Genomic DNA, 19,669 nt, shown 5'->3' with positions numbered 1-19,669 from the left:
GCGTGCGTGGTTAAGCTATTCGTCATCATTCGTGCATCATTTTCTGTTCTTAAACTGAAGAAAATCTTTCATTATGGAACAAGTGATATTTGCAAATGAACTGAGTTTGTTCACTCTCTTAACAATTTTATCTGTCTTGAAAGTGAAAATTTGTATTACTTTCCAGTAACTTCTATGTCAAAATGTATTTTACTTGTAATTGGTTTTCGATTATACTTCTACTTAATTTGATGTTACTTACTGATTGTTGGTGCATGGTAGAGTAATAATGTAGAAGATAGTTTATTAAATACAGTACTGAGAAGACCTTCTGGTTTAAAATGCGTTTTAAATTTCAGTAGAATATTTGTTCCCAGGTACAAGACTATGTCATATCTTGGAACATTTTTTCACGTTTGGATAAATCTTATTTTTCCCCACATTAATTTTTGTAATTTCATAAAGAGACTGCAGCGCTCAAAAAGTGAATGCCATAATTTAATAAGAGAATAACTACAGCTTATGAAAAAATTTCTACTGCATCAGTCAATTTTAGCAATATTTAAGTAGCACAATCCATTTCGTCTGCATGCTGTCATCATCGGTGCATTCCAAGAACACGTGCATTGCATTAATCTGAAGTATGATGAGTTTCATTTGCTGTCTGTACCACTGAAGTTATGAATCCAAGTACAATACTGTATAGATAGATACGCATATTTTATAGTTATTTGCATATTCAGACCATTTGATTAGTGCACCCACTTACATTTTTGTTGGAAATTTAGTTATCTAGCACACAGAGCACAGTGACAAACACATCGCATCTTAATACTTTCATATACAGATGTTTACATCGTTCCAAAGAGTCTTCACTGCTAAGAGAAACTAGTTTCAATTGCTAAGACAGCTATATACTGTAAAGATGAATTTTTTTATGTAGGTGCATTTATGGAATGGCAAAGGTTACATAATATGATTACTTGGTAGAGACAATATTTTTTTATTATTAAATGATAATATTTTCAATCACATAAGCTTTCAACTTTGGAGAACTTTTTGAAGAAATAAATGGCCTTTCATCCTTACTGTATGTTACTGTCTTAGCATTTGAAACTAGCTTTTCTTAGCAGTTAAGACTCTTTGGAATAATGTAATGCCTGTATGTGAAAGTGTTAAGCTGTGATGTTTTTGTCACTGTGCTCTATGTACTAGACAACTAAATTTCCAACACAAATGTTAATGAATGCACTAATGAAATGATCTAAACATGCAAACCACTTAATGTACACACTAAAATATATGTACCTTTCTGTAAAGGATTGTATTGCGATACATAATGTCACTGGCACACACAGCAAATGAACCTGATGATATTTCAGGTAAATGTGATGTACATGTAACTGAAGTGCTCCTGAAGTTGGTAGTATGCTACTGAAAAACGTCATACCAGTTAAATATTAGTAAGAAGTACCTCAAGCTTATAAATTATTTATTACATTTACAGTACAGTAATAATCCTCAAAACATTTTGTACATGGTGATCCAGCTGCCCTTATGCATAGGTTTCATGTAACCCACAAAAACCACTTGTTTCATTTTCTATCGCCAGCTACACACAAAGTTTTAGTCCTACAGAAAAAAATACATAGGACACATTTGTAAGATATTAATATACACTACTGGCCGTTAAAAATGCTACACCACGAAGATGACGCGCTACAGACGCGAAAATTACCGAATATGCAAATGATTAGCTTTTCAGAGCATTCACACAAGGTTGGCGCCGGTGGCGACACCTACAACGTACTGACATGAGGAAAGTTTCCAACCGATTTCTCATACACAAACAGCAGTTGACCGGCCTTGCCTGGTGAAACGTTGGTGTGATGCCTCGTGTAAGGAGGAGAAATGCGTACCATCACGTTTCCGACTTTGATAAAGGTCGGATTGTAGAGTATCGCGATTGCGGTTTATCTTATCGCGACATTGCTGTTCGCTTTGGTCGAAATCGAATGACTGTTAGCAGAATATGGAATCGGTGGGTTCAGGAGGCTAATAGGGAACGCCGTGCTGGATCCCAACGGCCTCATATCACTAGCAGTCGAGATGACAGGCATCTTATCCGCATGGCTGTAACGGATCGTGCAGCCACGTCTCGATCCCTGAGTCAACAGATGGGGACGTTTGCAAGACAACAACCATCTGCACTAACAGTTCGACGACGTTTGCAGTAGCACGGACTATCGGCTCGGAGACCATGGCTGCGGTTACCCATGACGCTGCATCACAGACAGGAGCGCCTGCGATGGTGTACTCAACGACGAACCTGGGTGCACGAATGGCAGAACGTCAATTTTTCGGATGAATCCAGGTTCTGTTTACAGCATCATGATGGTCGCATCCGTGTTTTGCGACATCACCGTGAACGCATGGAAGCGTGTATTCGTCATCGCCATACTGGCGTATCACCCGCCGTGATAGTATGTGGTGCCATTGGTTACACGTCTCGGTCACCTCTTGTTCGCATTCATCGCACTTTGAACAGTGGACGTTACATTTCAGATGTGTTACGACCCGTGGCTCTACCCTTCATTCGATCCCTGCGTAACCCCTCATTTCAGCAGGATAATGCACGACGGCATGCTGCAGGTACTGTACGGGCCTTTCTGGATACAGAAAATGTTTGACTGCTGCACTGGCCAGCACATTCTCCAGATCTCTCACCAATTGAAAACGTCTGGTCAATGGTGGCCGAGCAACTGGCTCGTCACAATACGCCAGTCACTACTGTTGATGAACTGTGGTATCGTGTTGAAGCTGGACGGGCAGCTGTACCTGTACACGCAATCCAAGCTCTGTTTGACTCAATGCCCATGCGTATCAAGGCCATTATCACGGCCAGAGGTGGTTGTTCTGGGCACTGATTTCTCAGTATCTATGCACCCAAATTGCGTGAAAACGTAATCACATGTCACTTCTAGTACAATATATTTCTCCAATGAATACTCGATTATCATCTGCATTTCTTCTTGGTGTGGCAATTTTAATGGCCAGTAGTGGCGTTAAGTTTTGTACTGGCATACGTTTTTGCTGGAGACCACAGTTTTCGAGTTATTCAAGAAAAACGCGTCTGAAGGTCACTTTTATCCATTTTTCTTGAATGATGGCATCTAGCGAACACGTATCCAAGTACAAAAGTTAACCGCATTAAATTCCCTACAAAAGTTCTTGTTTATTTTTCTGTAGGATTAATAGTTTGCTCATAGTGGGTGAGAGAATATGAAAATATACGTGCGGTATTTGAAAGTGTTGCGGGTTGCATAATACCCATAGGTAGAGGCAGCAAAATCACCCTGTACAGCGTGGATATATTACGGGGCTGGAGAAAACCTGAGAATTGTTCCAAGTTAACATCACTTCCCCTGCCTGTTTAAGCCATACTTCTGAATAAAAAAATTTAAAAAAAAAAAGTTTCTTGAGATTTTGACTTGGCTCTGATTATCGCACAGTGTTCGAGAGAGGCAGGCGGACGAACCTGTATCCTGCGGACGGAGACGATGGCCTCGCCCATGTAGCTGACGGCGAGCGGCGCGGCGATGCCCATGGTCATGTTGAGCTGGTACAGCAGCTGAGTGATCACGAACACCTGTCGCACGCGAGGGCAAGGTGTCAGAACGGCGCTCAGCACGCCGGCGCCACCACAGCACTGCTGCCGGCCGCCGACAAAACCACAACAGTACTTACAACACGCGGCGGCAGTCACGGCGCGGCGTGCTCCCACTGCGAGCCGCCCACAACAAGCCGCCGATACTCTACCTGTTGTCTGCCCAGTCATACAGAGTTCGTAGTACCCAAGAGCACAGTTCCTGCCGCTACGTCATGCAACATGTAATGCAAGAGTGTGTAGCTCAATCGTAATTCTAATACAGCAAGTATTGGTTCATTTGAATAAGTGAAATTCAATCCACAAGCAGCACACACACTATTAAAGCGCATCACAGGTACGTTCTGGGTAGGTTGATGATACAAGCTAACTGTAACAATCACTTAGACTTTGTCCGACACACCACATGTTTTAGCCCCTGATTCCCATTTTCAAGTAATATTGGTCTTGAACCTGCCTGGGAGGTGAAATTAGCTGCCTAGATCTGATTCTAAGCAACATGTTTGCATTTCGCAGGCAACGTTCTACCGAGTAAGCCATTGCACTCTGTCTCACAGGCCAGTTTCGTAACTGGGAAGCGAAATTAAGTTTAGTGTCTCATCGACCCCGACGTCATTTCATGTCGACCAAGCGTGTGTTCTATTTCGGAGGTTCAGCGGTTGCTATTGCCGCTAGTGATACAGTAGTCCAGGGTTCAATTCCCAATGACCACCTCATAATAGATCCCAAATGGAAAAGTCTGTGACGGAGTAAACACAGCTACACGATACCTAATAAGAAGATGCGTGATAGCACAAACATCGACGCTACTGAAGTAGCGTTAAATCAGAAGGCTTTTGCCGTGCTGGGAATGATCCACAAGCAACACACATACTATTAAAGCACATCACAGGTACTTTCTGGGTGGGTTGATGATATTACAAGCTAACGGTCACAATCACTTCGATTTTGTCCGACACACCACATGTTTTAGACCCTGGTTCCCATTTTTAAGTAACATTGGTCTTGAACGTTCCTGGGAGGTGAAAATAGCTGCCTCGATCTGATTCTAAGCAACATGTTTGTATTTCGCAGGCAACGTTCTACCGAGTAAGCCATTGGACTCTGTCTCACAGGCCAGTTTCGTAATTGGAAAGCGAAATTAAGTTTAGTGTCTCGTCAACGTCGACGTCATTTCATGCCGACCACCGTGGTTCAGCGGTTGGTATTGCCGCTAATGATGCAGTAGTCCCGGATTCAATTCCCAATGACGACCTCATAACATATCCAAAATGGTAAAGCCTGTAACGGGGTAAACAGAGCTACACGATACCTAATAAGAAGCTGCGGGATAACACAAACATCCACGCTGCTGAAGTAGCGTTAAATCAGAAAGCTTTTGCCGTGCTGGGAATGAGACGAAAACTTTTTCTCAACAAAGACAGGTAACGAAATCGGCTGGGGCCATGTCGATGGGCAAATAACAGCATTCGTCTTAAGTAAACTAACTTAACCAATTGTAACGTCAGACAGATGGAACATGGATTTGAACTCCGTTCCTCACGAGTACCAGTCCAGTCTGCTCCACCATCCTGGACACGTTTAAATTTCAAAGTTAAACCTGCCATACACTCAAAGACGAGAAAACGACGCACTACAAAGGAATGATCCGAATAGGGCGGAAATCGGTATATGTGATGTACATGTACAAACAAATGATTACAATTTCAGAAAAATTGCATATTTTATTCTAGAGGCAGAGCTTCAAAGGTTGAGCACGTCAATAATGGGTTGGTCCGCGTCTAGCCCTTACCAAATCAGTTATATGGCTTTGCATTGTTTGATAGAATTGTTGCATGTACTCCTAATGGATATCGTGCCAGGTACCGGTCAATTGGCGCGATAGATCGTCAAAATCCCGAGATGGTTTGAGGGCCCTGCCCTTAATGCCCCAAACGTCCTCAATTGGAAGCGATCTGTCGACCTCGCCGACCAAGGTAGGGTTTGGCAAGTTCGAAGATAAGCACTAGAAATTATCGCCGTGTGCGGGCAGGCATTGTCTTACTGAAATACAAGTCCAGTATGGCTTGCCACAAAGGGCAATAAAACAGTCTGCAGAACATCGTCGACGTACCGCTGTGCTGTAAGGGTTCCTCGGATGATGAACAAAGCGAACCTGGTATGAAAAGAAAGTACCCGAGACCATCATTCGTGGTTGTCGGGCCGTATGGCGGGCGACATTCACGTTGATATCCCACCGCTGTTTGGAGCGTCTCCAGATATGTCTTCGCTGGTCATTGGGAAGTGAGAAATGTAACAAGGTTTTCGTGATTATTGTGCTGCTCAGACAATTAAGTTGAAATACTTTTGCTCTTCATATAATTACTAGTCCTGGAAACAAACGAATCAACCTCTGAACATACTTTCACATTTCCTCTCAATTATTGTACAAGAGCAAGCAGTGAGAGTAATATATGGTGTTTGGCCACAACTGTCTTGTAATTCCTCAGTTGGAATTCAATGCCAACTAGTGAAATCTTCGGGGCGGGTGCAGTGTTGCGAAAACAGGTGTGGTTTTGTTAGTAGGTATGTGAAAAAGACAGAACGGGCGTGTGAGACGAGCAAAGATCAGAGAGACCAGGCACAACACAGGCTCAACGTTTCCACTGGCAGTGTAGCGGATATCGTGCACAGCACACCTGACCGACCGGAAAGCTTGTTCTCGCTGGGCACCGCCCCGACTGTCAGGCGAGTATGAAGCCGAATGAATGGGATTGTCTCTCCAGTAGCTAACCCGATATCAGTCAGAGGGTGTTCCATTCCTGTACCATATTATCACACGGGACAAATGTTGTTGTGTCACCGCAAGGCACCACACATGCTAGGTTGTAGACTTCAGATCGGCCGCGGTCCGACGGTACACATCGGACCCGCGAGTCGCCACTGTCGACGCTAGCAGACCGATCGCCGCCGGGTCTTCACGAGACAAGCTAGCGCACTGGCCAGTTCTACAGCCGACTTTAATAGGAATGGTTCTCTTGTTATAACTTCAGAGATCTCATTTGCAGAGACGCTAGTTAGCACAGCCTTCAGCTAAGTCCAGTAGCTACGACCTAGCCAGGCGCCACATACAGTTTATGCACTGACAATTGATCTATATGTGTGAAGCAATCAGAATTGTACAGAAGTATTCGCAGTTCAGTCTATAACGGCACTTTTAAATATTATTGTACAAAGTCAACATCGACGTTCACCGCTGATGCTGAATTAAAGCTAAGTGCTTATTTGTATTCCTGTCTACTAACTTTCTAATCACCTAAGATATGCCAGATACATCCCGTCAAGTATAGCTCATTGATCCTCACGTCAGCCTGCGTGATCAGCGCGTGCAGTTAATGGCCACACCTCGTGATGAGACTGAGTCAAATTGCGTGACCGAGCCGGGTCACCCTTTTTCCATGAGGCCCATAGTTCCGCCTCATACATAACAAATGTAACGCCCGTTACGAAGAAAATTTCAATTCAGTGCCATGAAGTCATTTTCCCCCTTCCACCTTCCTACTCCCCATAGTAAGTTTAACGCAACAGAATCAGCGAAGAAAGTATTTTGGGATTCGTAGGATCTGCCGGTTGACTTCTTCATCCATGCAGAGGCCGTGAATGCTGGCAGTTAATGTGCCAAGCTGGTACAGTTGCAGAAAGTGATTCAGAGAATACGACCCGAAATTGTTTTCTAAATATGTTGTGTTGCACGACAACGTCCGATCGTATACAGCCTTATTTGGTGCAACGTTTCCTGTGAGCAGTATTGCAATACCCTCCAGACAGCAAGGGATTTTCGTCTCCTAGGACCGATCGCCATTTCAGAATCAATAGTGAAGTTCAGGAGCTGTTATTGACTGGCTTCTAGATCTAGATCCAGATTCCTTTTGTGCCAGAACCGACAGATAAGTGTACCGATGGAACAAAGTGCTTAGGTGAAATTAGTGTGTATCAGTACCTCAATAACTCTGTGAATCCTTTCGATTTTTTTAAGCTGACTTATCACTTTACTTTTCTAACCAGCATCATACGAACAGCACTAATGTCTCGAATGCATCATCGTTGCCCATAAAGAATTTTGATTAAATTCAGTTCAGTGTAAAATCTGCTGTGGAGTGAAAGTCCCGTTTTCGAACCAAGCCTAAGGTTGCATCTGTCTCCTCTTTCTCCCTGAGATGCTCAATCAGCAGTATTAAGCTTAGGACCATTGTGTATTTTGGAAGAGGCGTTCTGATAGATTTAAGCTTATAGGTGGTTCATGCGGCATGTTAAAATGGCTCAGGTCGTAGTTCGTTTCCGGCAAAAGACAAACACGAGATTATAGTCTCCGTCCGATATGAAATTTCTATTTCTCAGTAAGTTTCAAAACAATAATACCGATAAAACACCTGATAATGGGAATTAGTGGCTGAAATTCAGCTTAAATCTCTCCGAAAGTTCATTCTAATACTCGCTGTATTAAAAAGTAACCGTCTGTTAGTGAAAGTACATGTTAGTGCACACATGCATAATTTTGTGTGTTATTAATGGGGATTAATTCCATTCATACAGCGCAGTTACAACGAATTAACAAACTAAAACCAGTCACAATGAAAAAAAAACACATTAAAATGTAGTAGTGAAAAAACTACGTTAAATTAATTATGAATAATGATTTTTTTCTTCACTAAAAACATTATGAACCCACAGATTTTCAAACTCCACTCAAAATACTGATCTGATTGCCTCTCATGTCAAAGACAGGGTTATTTTACCATCGTGAAGTGTATTGCTACGCTTTAATTCATACTGTAAACATTTATGCAATGGAAGAACTTTTCTAACAGTTACCCTTCGTTTACTGATGAAGTACATTCTATGGTAAAAATAAATTTCAAAATAACTTGGGAAAATCTCCCTTAACTCATTGGGAAGACACAAAACAGGTCAAAGGTAATATACTACGTGCAACCAGGAAGGACTAGGGCACTCCGTGATCCGTTCTTTGGGCAAGATGGGATAGAGAATAGGGTTTCATCTGTGAAGTAACGTCTTATCGGCAGACAGACAGGACACACCGTGACGAGTAGGTGGTCTTCTATCCGCGATAAGCTATTCCCCAAGCCTCCAGTGGCATACATTCTCGGAAGCGACAAGTGGCGTATCGTCAAACGAGCCTTGAGAGGGTATGGATAAGCTGTTTGAGGATACGGGACGAGTGATGCAGAGGAAATCAGAGTCGTAACAGGAACTTCAAAACATTTCATAAAAAGATGAGGAAGGCTCCAATGTCGGCTATCGGTACACCCAGTACAATGTTTCAACGTGTGGTAGTGATTCTATCTTTTGTCTCGTATTTTCTTTACACTTCGTTTGTAATGTGAGCGACCGTGAGGAACACATTACTCACGTGCAGACGGCTGTTGGTACGACTGCGGCGGTGAGGGTGTCGTGAGGTCCTTGCTGGCCACTCAGCAGACACTGTGACTCACACTTCTATAAACAGCACAAAATAAACCACATGTGCGCTTCAACTGTTCACAACTCTGACACTTCGACGTTCGATGTCACAACACATCTGCAACTCTCAAGTACAACGACTTGTTAACCATAAAAGACAAACAAGGCGCTTCACATATTTTCTGAGCTCATCTTCACAGAAACTCTTCCAAATAGTTTTTTCAAACTATGCAATAAGTCGCATCTTCTAGCAAGAAAATCCACTTCTTCTTTTCTGTAGCACTTTACAAAGATATTACTTCAACTATTCATTTTTATGACGTGCAGATAACCTTTCCATGACATGTATGACATTTTTCTACAAAAAGTCGCCACATAGCCTTACTAAATTTGAGATACACGTGACAAGCACCGTCTCACTTGCATCTTGTCAAGTAACCGTGAATCTGAAAAGCACAAATACATTGTTTGACTTAAAATTTATAGAAATTCAAGTGAAATCAATGTAAATTAATCAGCACTTCCAATTATAGATAATTTTGTCGTTTCAGAGTTGCGTTACGAAATTGTTATAGCATGTCTGTGTTACAAAGGAAAGAAACATTTTTCTCATGCGAAGTTTCAACAGCAGATGTTCACCAGCAAATGTATGTTCTCACGCTACACGTTGAAAATAAGTAATGATTTCAGCTGTATGCAAATAAGGCAGCACTCCAAATCACTCCACCTATTACGTTGAAACAATCTTGAATTCGCTTGATGCTACTGACACTAGTCCACTCACATGTTTTTTTTTTTATTTCCAGGAATTACATACTGCAAACATTGGTAACAGTCGGTGGGCAAAAATCGTATTTAATAACACTTGTCACAGGTCTGAAATAGGAAGAAATTAGGACATTCACAGCTTTCGCGGTCATCGGATAGGAAAACAGTGAATGCAGTACTTGTAAAGCAGATTTTTAATGAATTGGCAAACCATCATTACAATACCTGGAGGCAACAAGGAAATATTGTTCGAAAGATAAGACACTAATAAAAGAAATAAACCTAGATTCCACCCGTTTTGAGGTAAAGTTGACTCTACACTACGGACGATAAGAAGGTATGTGACTCTGGTCCGTGTAGTTTCTAAATGGGCAATTGGAAAGTTTGGATTCCAGCTTGTATAATATACTAAATAGATATAGTATACCAAATAAATGCAATGAAGACTTTACGTACAAGATACTTCAAAAATTTAGGGTCAGAGTTATATTAAGACAGTAGACAATCCTAAACTGAGTATTTCGAGATAAGGAACCAAAAGTCGGAAATTGACATTTCATACGGTACCCCCCTAGATCTTCAATTAGTAATGTGTGTGGGCCACGTATTTGAAACCTATATCTCGACATGAAAGTTACTGGCTCTACACTGGAAAAAAAAACGATATACAGACGTCAGTAACGTGTCCGCAGTGGATTTTTTTCTATGCGGTTGGTGTATGACATCTCAGATCTGCTTGTCTAGCTTAAGGCGCTGCTTGGTAACGTACAGCACAGGCAGGTGGCCCACACACGCATCGAATCTGAACCGTGTATTAACAGCCTTAGTCTGTTACACTAACCACCCTGACTGTGAATTTTAGGCGGTTTTCCCCGCTCTTTTAAGCAAATACCGGGCTGTTCCCTAGTTTAACCCTCCCTCCTCCTCCCTCTTGCTCAGGAAATACGATACGATAACACAAACAAGAAGAGAAATTTGTTATCATCGAGTATAGATTTTAAGTGTCAGGAAGTCGTTTCTGAAAGTAGTTGTATGGAGTGTAGCCATGTATGGAAGTGAAACATGGACGATAAACAGTTTGGACAAGAAGAGAATAGAAGCTTTCAAAATGTGGTGCTACAGAAGACTGCTGAAGATTAGCTGGGTAGATCACATAAGTAATGAGGAGCTATTGAATCGAATTGGGGAGAAGAGGAGTTTGTGGCACAACTTGACAAGAAGAGGGGACCGGTTGGTAGGACATGTTCTGAGGCATCAAGGGATCACCAATTTAGCATTGGAGGGCAGCGTGGAGGGTAAAAATCGTAGAGGGAGACCAAGAGATGAAAACACTAAGCAGATTCAGAAGGATGTAGGCTGCAGTAGGTACTGGGAGATGAAGAAGCTTGCACAGGGTAGAGTAGCATGGAGAGCTGCATCAAACCAGTCTCAGGACTGAAGACCACAACAACAACAACACAAACGTCGAAGCATCCGTGAGCCATAGAGAGACAGATACTGCCCTCTTTTAGGTAAACTGACTGACGACAGGAAAGACATCCGTCCATGAAGTTGAAATAAAAATAAATTTTCAAAAATCATGAAAACAGCGGTCCCCGTGCGGTGGGATAAAGGTTAAGAAAGAGAGCGTGTATGAAAACTCAATAGGAATTGAAGAGAAACTGGTTTTTGAAGTCCTAGCTTCCTGTTTCATTACAAAGAGACAAAGGGATATTTGAGAGTGTACAGCAAAAATTGTGCGCTTTTGAAATACATGCATTGAGACTGGCTGCCATCAATTTAACAGCTTCTATGCCTTTAATTGTGATTACAGATTGTAAGTTGTTTATGCAACTAAATATCTCAGCATTAATTTCTGACCATAGTTCCTTAACTCAACTACCATCTACCATCACTACACAACGTGTGAAGGGTCGTTAGTAGATTTGTGCTCCCCGTCCTCCTACAGGGGCCTTACATGACGGCTCAGTCCTGAATGGCGCTCTTTCGGCCGAAATACTCACCCCGTTTCGAAGGCGGTGCGCGTCGTTTCCTACGCTGGTCCTAACAGAAAAGTTCGTCGGTACGTGAGTTACCTTATCGGCGGTGATCTCGAAGTTGAGCAGCCAGCAGGTGAGCAGCGAGACGAACAGCGCCGTCCGGTCCACGAAGAACTCGAGGGCGAGCACGAAGCTGCGCAGGTAGGCTGTCTTCGTCACCTTGGACACCTCGGCCCTGCCACACAACACAGACACGTCACAACATCGCCGGGGTTCGCTACTACGACGCGGTAGTGTCGCTTTTCGCGAAGCAGCACCGGAGCGAGAACAAAAGGCCAACTTTCCATCAGATTACTGTTCGAGAGGAGACTCAGTGCTAGTATAGGCTCCGTGTGTGCCGTGAGAGTTTTGGCTTCTTCGACGGCGAAGCCACAAGCAGCCAGAGTTAACGGTTCCGGCAGCAGCAGTTACCGACAACTACGTAGAGCAGTCGGCGCAGAGGCGATTCGATTGAAGCACTTGCCTCGAGATGAGGGCCGGTCCGCTTCCAGAACAGACCGGTTCGCTACCGCGGAGCTGCGCTGTGTACACCTTCTACACGCGAAAATGCAAACTGTTTGTCTTCGTGCCAGTGCTCCTTAACTGGAGCACCATTCCCTTCAACACTGTGTAAGAGGATATGCCACTACAGTACGTAATCAAAAATACAAGATTGGCCATTAAAATTGCTACACCAAGAAGAAATGCAGATGATAAACCGGTATTCATTGGACAAATATATTATACTAGAACTGACATGTGATTACATTTTCACACAATTTGAGTTCATGGATCCTGAGAAATCAGTACCGAGAACAACCACCTCTGGCCGTAATAACGGCCTTGATACGCCTGGGCAATGAGGCCAACAGAGCTTGGATATTGTGTACAGGTACAGCTGCCCATGCAGCTTCAACACGATACCACAGTTCATCAACAGAAGTGACTGGCATATTGTGACGAGCCAGTTCCTCGGCCATCATTGACCAGATGTTTTCAATTGGTGAGAGATCTGGAGATTGTGCTGGCCAGGGCAGCAGTCAAACATTTTCTGTATCCAGAAAGGCCCGTACAGGACCTGCAACATGCAGTCGTGCATTATCCTGCTGAAACGTAGGGTTTCGCAGGGATCGAATGAAGGGTAGCGACACGGGTCGTAACACATCCGAAATGTAACGTCCACTGTTCAAAGTGCCGTCAATGCGAACAAGAGGTGACCGAGACGTGTAACCAATGGCACCCCATACCATCACGCCGGGTGATACGCCGGTATGGCGATGACGAATACACGCTTCCAATGTGCGTTCACCGCGATGTCGCCAAACACGGATGCGACCATTATGATGTTGTAAACAGAACCTGGATTCATCCTAAAAAATGACGTTTTGCCATTCGTGCACCCAGGTTCGTCGTAGAGTACACCATCGCAGGCGCTCCTGTCTGTGATCCAGCGTCAAGGGTAACCGCAGCCATGATCTCCGAGCCGATGGTCCGTGCTACTGCAAACGTCGTCGAACTGTCCGTGCAGATGGTTGTTGTCTTGCAAACGTCCCCATCTGTTGCCTCAGGGATCGAGACGTGGCTGCACGATCCGTTACAACCATGCGGATAGGATGCCTGTCATCTCGACTGCTAGTGAGACGAGGCCGTTGGGATCCAGCACGGCGTTCCCTATTACCCTCCTGAAACCACCGATTCCATATTCTGCTAACAGTCATTGGATCTCGACCAACGCGAGCAGCAATGTCGCGATACGATAAACCGCAATCGCGATAGACTACAATCCGACCTTTATCAAAGTCGGAAACGTGATGGTACGCATTTCTCCTCCTTACACGAGGCATCACAACAACGTTTCACCAGGCAACGCTGGTCAACTGCTGTTTGTGTATCAGAAATCGGTTGTGAACTTTCCTCACGTCAGCACGTTGTAGGTGTCGCTACCGGCGCCAACCTTGTGTGAGTGCTCTGAAAAGCTAATCATTTGCATATCACAGCATCTTCTTCCTGTCGGTTAAATTTCGCGTCTGTAGCACGTCATCTTCGTGGTGTAGCATGGACATTAATATGGGGTGTGTCGACCTTTCGATTTTATGACGGTTTGAAGGCTGCTGAGGACTTTTATTGAGGTGTCTGAATGTCTGTGGAAAAATGGCAGACCGCGCGCGTAGCCCGTGGTCTCAACCGCCCTGTCACGGTTCGCGCCGCTGCCCCCGTCGGAGGTTCGAATCCTCCCTCGGGCACGGGTGTGTATGGTGTCCTTAGCGTAAGTTAAAGTTAGATTACGTAGTGTGTAAACCTAGGGATCGATGACCTCAGCAGTTTTGTCCCAATTTCCAAAAACGGCAGGTCAGTCTTCCTCGAGAGCCGAAACCAGAAAAGGTAGTGATGTTTGACGTTGCTGTCTGGAGTGAAATCGACGTCCTACCTCGTCCCAAAGGGGTTCCATCGTGTTCAGGTTGGGAATCTGGGCAGGCCAGTCTATTTCAAGAATTTTATTATCCACGAATCATTACCTCTCATATGTTGCTTTATAAGAGGATGTATTGTCATGCCGACAGAAACAATCATCGCCTGTGAATTATTATTCTACTGTCCGCCAAACACAATGCTGTTCATATCCTTCCAAATTTAGTGTTTTCCGAAGCACGATAAGGAAACCACATCCAAACCACGAAAGCTCCCCTCTACCGTGGTACCACCACTTCATAGTTCACTCTTGGCATTACACATGTGACAGCTAACGTTCTCCGCGCAAACATTTCCATCGTATTGCCACAGGGTATAGCGTGAGTTATCACTCCGAATAATTCGTCTCCAGCCATCCACAGGCGTGTGGCGACGCTTCTTACATCACCTCAAGCGTAGCTTACCACTGAGTACAGAAACGTGTGGCTTCTATGAAGCTGCTCGACCAGTTTACCGCATTCTTTTTAACTTCTTACACACTTTCCTTGTGCTAGATGAACTCCTGCCAGCACTCTGAAACTCACCCGTGATTTCTCCCCCAAATTTCGTGCGATATTTTGCATCCACCATCCACATACTGTCCGTCAGTTCATGAGGTCTATCTGGCCTTGATTTTACAGCTGTTGTTCCTTCGCGTTTTTGCTTCACAGACACGCCTGCAGCTGTCAACTTTTAGAAGGGTTGAGATGCCCTTGACGGATTTGTTACTCAGGTGACATCCAATAGCTAGTCCACGTTCGGAGTCTCTGATCTCTCCTGAAAGTTCCAGTCTGCTGGCACTACTTCTCTACCGATAACGTGGAACACCCCGCCCCCTTCTACACTGGCGGGTCCTCTCGTGACATCTAGCGGTCAATTCCACATTATGCATGGGTGTCCAGACACTTTTGATCAGGTGGTATATTTGTGGTCCACAGAAGTTACATTTTTGCTCTCTTTCAATCCCTTCATAGTTGCGGACTAAAATCAAATCTGGAACTAGTAACAGTCACTTTTCTGCAATACTTGACACGAACTAAAATGCACAGCACATACAGAATCTTACAAGGACACGAAACAAAATTTTTATAAACTTTCCTCGGTAAACTTTTCAAATATCGATGACGAATGGCTAGATCACATTGTATTATGGCTACATTTGGCTACTGCAAAATCCTTATCTTTAAAGATAGGTTGAGGAAAGACAAATTCACGTTTATATATTTGTAAATTTAAAAACAAAGTCTGTCATTAAACTAACTGGAATACTGTCTTTAAAGTTTGAAAATTATCATGGATAAAATACAGGGACCGAAAGGCTGCCTACGACTTACATAGAAATAAGACTGCAATTGTAAAAGTAAATGGAAATTAATTGCAGCCAGTAGATGAAAAAGGAGTGAGACAGTGTTGCAGCCTATCTATCCCCAGTGTTGTTGGGGAACAACCACATATAAAATGTGGAGAAGGCGAACTAAAGAGTAGGTTTTATTGGCAGAAAACTTAGATGGTACAACAAATCTCCTAAAAAGGCTGCCTACACTACGCTTGGCCGTCCACTTCTGAAGTACGAGTATTACCGCGCGATATGGGATCATTACCATACGGAACTGACGAAGGACATTCAAATAGTTCAAAGGAAGGCAGCTTCTTTTATATTACCGCAAAAAACGGAAGAGAGTGTAACGTGTATGATAAGCCAGTTGGGGTGGTAATCATTAAGACAAAGGCTTTACCTGTTGCAAGCATATACTTTCAGGAAATTTCAGTTGTCAACTTTCTCCTTCGAATGCGAAAATATTTTTGTGACTTTCACAGATAAGTGAAATTGATAATAAAATAACAGAAATCGTTTTTCCTACGTGCTGTTCGAGAGCGTAACGGTAGAAGAATAGTCTGGAAGAGGATCGATGAAACATCTGTCAAGCACTTAAGTGTGAATCGCAGAGTAGGCATATAGATGTATAATGGGCGATCAGAAAGTTCCCGTTTGAGGGCGTTGCTGCAGCGTATATGCAACGTAGCGCGACTCCTTTGCAGTGTTGTAAGCACTGACAGACAGGCAAGGGAGTAGCGTACCATTGGTTCCTTTCCAAAATGCGTGTGGCAAATGCGGAAACGTGAACTATGGCGACTTCACTACCAAACGCTTCCTGCCAGAGCCAACGTACTGTTACAGTTATCTTGCATGCCGAAGGACAAACACCGGTAGACATCCATCAGCGAATGTAGAAAGTGTATGGGGCAGCATGTCTGTCGAATACTGAGACAATGGGTGTTGTTGCTTAATGATAACGCCCGTCCGGATATTGCAAATGCCGTAATGCGGAATTTACGCCCACTCAAAACGGAGACACTCGGGTACCCGCCCTACACTCCTGATCTCTCCTCGCGCGGTTATAAATCCTTCGGTCCCTTGAAAAAGTCCTTGAGGATTCGACGATTCCTGTCAGTGACGATGTGCAGCAGGCGGATACCGACTTCTTCACGCAGCAGGAAACGGTGAGATGATTGCCTGACGCTCACCACAATTTCGACTGATAGGCGTACCAGTTTCGGAATACGGTTTTCGAAGCGAAACTTTTTGATCGTCAGTTGTAGAAGTTATCTAATACAACCTAGGGTAAGCCGTAAAAGAAACCAAAGATAATTTTGGAAAGGCAATTATGGTTCAGGGAAAACAAATAAAAACTTCAAAGTTAGCAGAAATAAAAACTTCAAAGTTTGCAGACAGAAAGGATTTGAAGAATCAGTTGAACGGGATGAATAGTTCAAATGGCTCTAAGCACTATGAGACTTAACATCTCAGGCCCTCAGTCCCCTAGGCTTAGAACTACTTAAACAGGACATCACATACATCCATGCCCGAGGCAGGATTCGAATCTGCGACCGTAGCAGCAGCGCGGTTCCGGACTGAAGCGCCCAGAACCGCTCGTCCACGAATGAATAGTATCTCGGAGCAAGTTATAAGGTGAACATCAACAAAAGTAAAACAAGGATAATGCAGTGTATTCGAATTATATCAGGTGATGCTGACGGAATTAGATCAGGATATGAGACGCTGAAAGCTGTCGACAAGTTTCGCTATTTGAACAGCGTAGAAACTGATTCTGGGCAAATCAGACTGTAGCGCCTAGAACCGCTCGGCCAATCCGGCCGGCGTATAGAGTCTGAGCGATAACGCAAGACTCTTGGTGACGACCGTAAATTATAATTAATGTTTCAATTTGCTTCCCGGCGACGATGATTACTGATCAAAAGCTCAAGGAAAAAACGATTACCTCCTCTTTGAGCTTGACAAAAGAGTGCGATAAGTGCTGGAGTGCACCTCAAAGAACTCAAAGCGTAATTTAATGAGTAAATAAGTGTTTCCGTTATCTCGCGGGTCTACAATAATCAGAGCACAGAACTTATTTCCATAGTTTATGAAAAGCAAAGAATAGTTGCATAATTACAGACGGAACTGAAACAAAATGGACAAAATAAGTGGGGAGCTGTGGATAAAATTTACTGTGTCTTTTTCAAAGGAATCATAACAGCATTTGCTTTATGTAATTTAGGGAAACAGTAGAAATCGAAAATCCGGGTGGGTCGACAGGAATTTTAATCGCCGTTGTCCTAAATACCAATCAATCGTTAAAGGAATGAAATTTTCACACTGCAGCGGAGTGTGCGCTGATATGAAACTTCCTGGCAGATTAAAACTGTATGCTGGACCGAGACTCGAACTCGGGAACTCACGAGTTCGAGTTTCGGTCCGACATACAGTTTTAACCTGCCAGGAAGTTTCAGTCGTTAAAGGTTTGCGATAATCTGTACTGAGTTCCGAAACGATTATAATTATTAATTCTACACATTCTGCGATTCCTAGTGGGATGTTTTTCCACCATGTATGTACGTATGTATTGAACTGGGGACCTAGAAACGACGGAGAGGCTCCGTCCCCGCCGTAGCCCTCAGTGGCACACAACCCCACAACAGGCCACAGCAGTCCACTCACACCACTGACGCCCTACACCGGACCCAGGGTTATTGTGTGGTTCGGCCCCCATTGGACCCCCCCCCCCCCCCCCCCCAGGAACGTCTCATTCCAGACGAGCGTAACCCCAATGTTAGGGTGGGAGAGTAATTATGGTGTACGCGTACATGGAGACTGTGTTGCGCAGCAGTGTAACTGAGGCGGAATAAGGGGAACCAGCCAGCATTCGCCGAGGCAGATGGAAAACCGCCTTAAAAACCATCCACAGGCTGGCCGTAACACTGGACATCGACACTAATCCGCCGGGCGTTTTCGTTCCGGGGACCGGCACGCCTTCCCGCTCGGGAAGCAGTGCGGTAGATCGCACGGCTAGCCGGCGGGGCATTTTTCCACCTAACTAGCACGCACTAATTTTCCGCTCACATTATCCGTCTCTGCTGCCGCTATACATGTCTGACAGAGCTGCTTGACATCCCAGTAATCAGTCACCTCGTGTACGCTGCGTCTTTTGACCAGCCAAACATGGTAACATTTCTGCTATTCGCTGACGTCTTTCTAACCATCAATTTTGTGGAGATAGAGCACGCACTCCAAAGTTTCTTTGTCAGCTACTGTGACATGTCTAGGAAGAACTGAGTGCAACGTAGTGCAACCTGCAGGTACCCACTTGTAGACTTAAGCTTGTCATTGGAAGAGTATATTTTTCTTCTCTGTTGTTTGCATTATGGGCCAATTAGTTTCACCAATTTTCAAAACCGTGTCCTCTTTGAAAAACTGTTTACTCCTTAATCTAAAATACGCTGTATACTTTTATAAGGCGCTGGCAGTGACGCATTTGCTAATCGGGTACTAGAAATAACGGTCTGTGCTACGCAAATCGTCACCGCAATGCGGAGAGTTCCTTGACTGAGAGGCGTGATGTGTGTGTATCCTGTTCCAAAAATACGGACTCCTCAAGCAGATAGGCGCTAGCCGACGAGTTATGGTCTCAAATTCCGACGTAAAAAGAACGTTTGAATCTGTCCAACATCAGTTGAAGAGTCGATAGGTGTAAATATAAATAATATTAATTTTCGTGTAAGCTGAAGGATAAATCATGATAGAACTGGTTGGACAACACATGGGCTTTCATTCAACATGAACTGCGATACACATATTTGAACGGGACAAATTCTTAACTACCATTTTCGTACTTGAAATGATTATTTCAGTCAGAACATATTCATTAAAAGTACATACGAAACTTGGTGGAAATTTCTTTTAAAAGGCAGAGAATCTAAATTAATCTTTGACAAATTCCTCGAGGAAGTCGTTTCGTCACATTTTTTATTTTACACCTGTCGTAAGTTG

The 19,669-nt window shown here is 43.8% G+C and overlaps 1 protein-coding gene across 1 annotated transcript in view; it reads right to left on the bottom strand.

The window, feature by feature from the left end:
• LOC126458156 (ATP-binding cassette sub-family C member 4-like) overlaps nucleotides 1-19,669 on the bottom strand; it is a 382,852-nt gene that overhangs the window by 158,580 nt on the left and 204,603 nt on the right. Inside the window, exons 7-8 of the mRNA XM_050095019.1 lie at nucleotides 11,950-12,088; nucleotides 3,518-3,628 (exon numbers count right to left, since the gene is read on the bottom strand). Coding sequence (XP_049950976.1) covers nucleotides 3,518-3,628; nucleotides 11,950-12,088 — 250 coding nt within the window. The remainder of the gene's footprint in view (nucleotides 1-3,517; nucleotides 3,629-11,949; nucleotides 12,089-19,669) is intronic.

Source organism: Schistocerca serialis, chromosome 2 (assembly GCF_023864345.2).
Source record: "Schistocerca serialis cubense isolate TAMUIC-IGC-003099 chromosome 2, iqSchSeri2.2, whole genome shotgun sequence".
NCBI classification, from domain to species: domain Eukaryota; kingdom Metazoa; phylum Arthropoda; class Insecta; order Orthoptera; family Acrididae; genus Schistocerca; species Schistocerca serialis.
The sequence above is the reverse complement of the archived record's forward strand: the minus strand, read 5'-3'. Positions and strand labels throughout refer to the sequence as shown.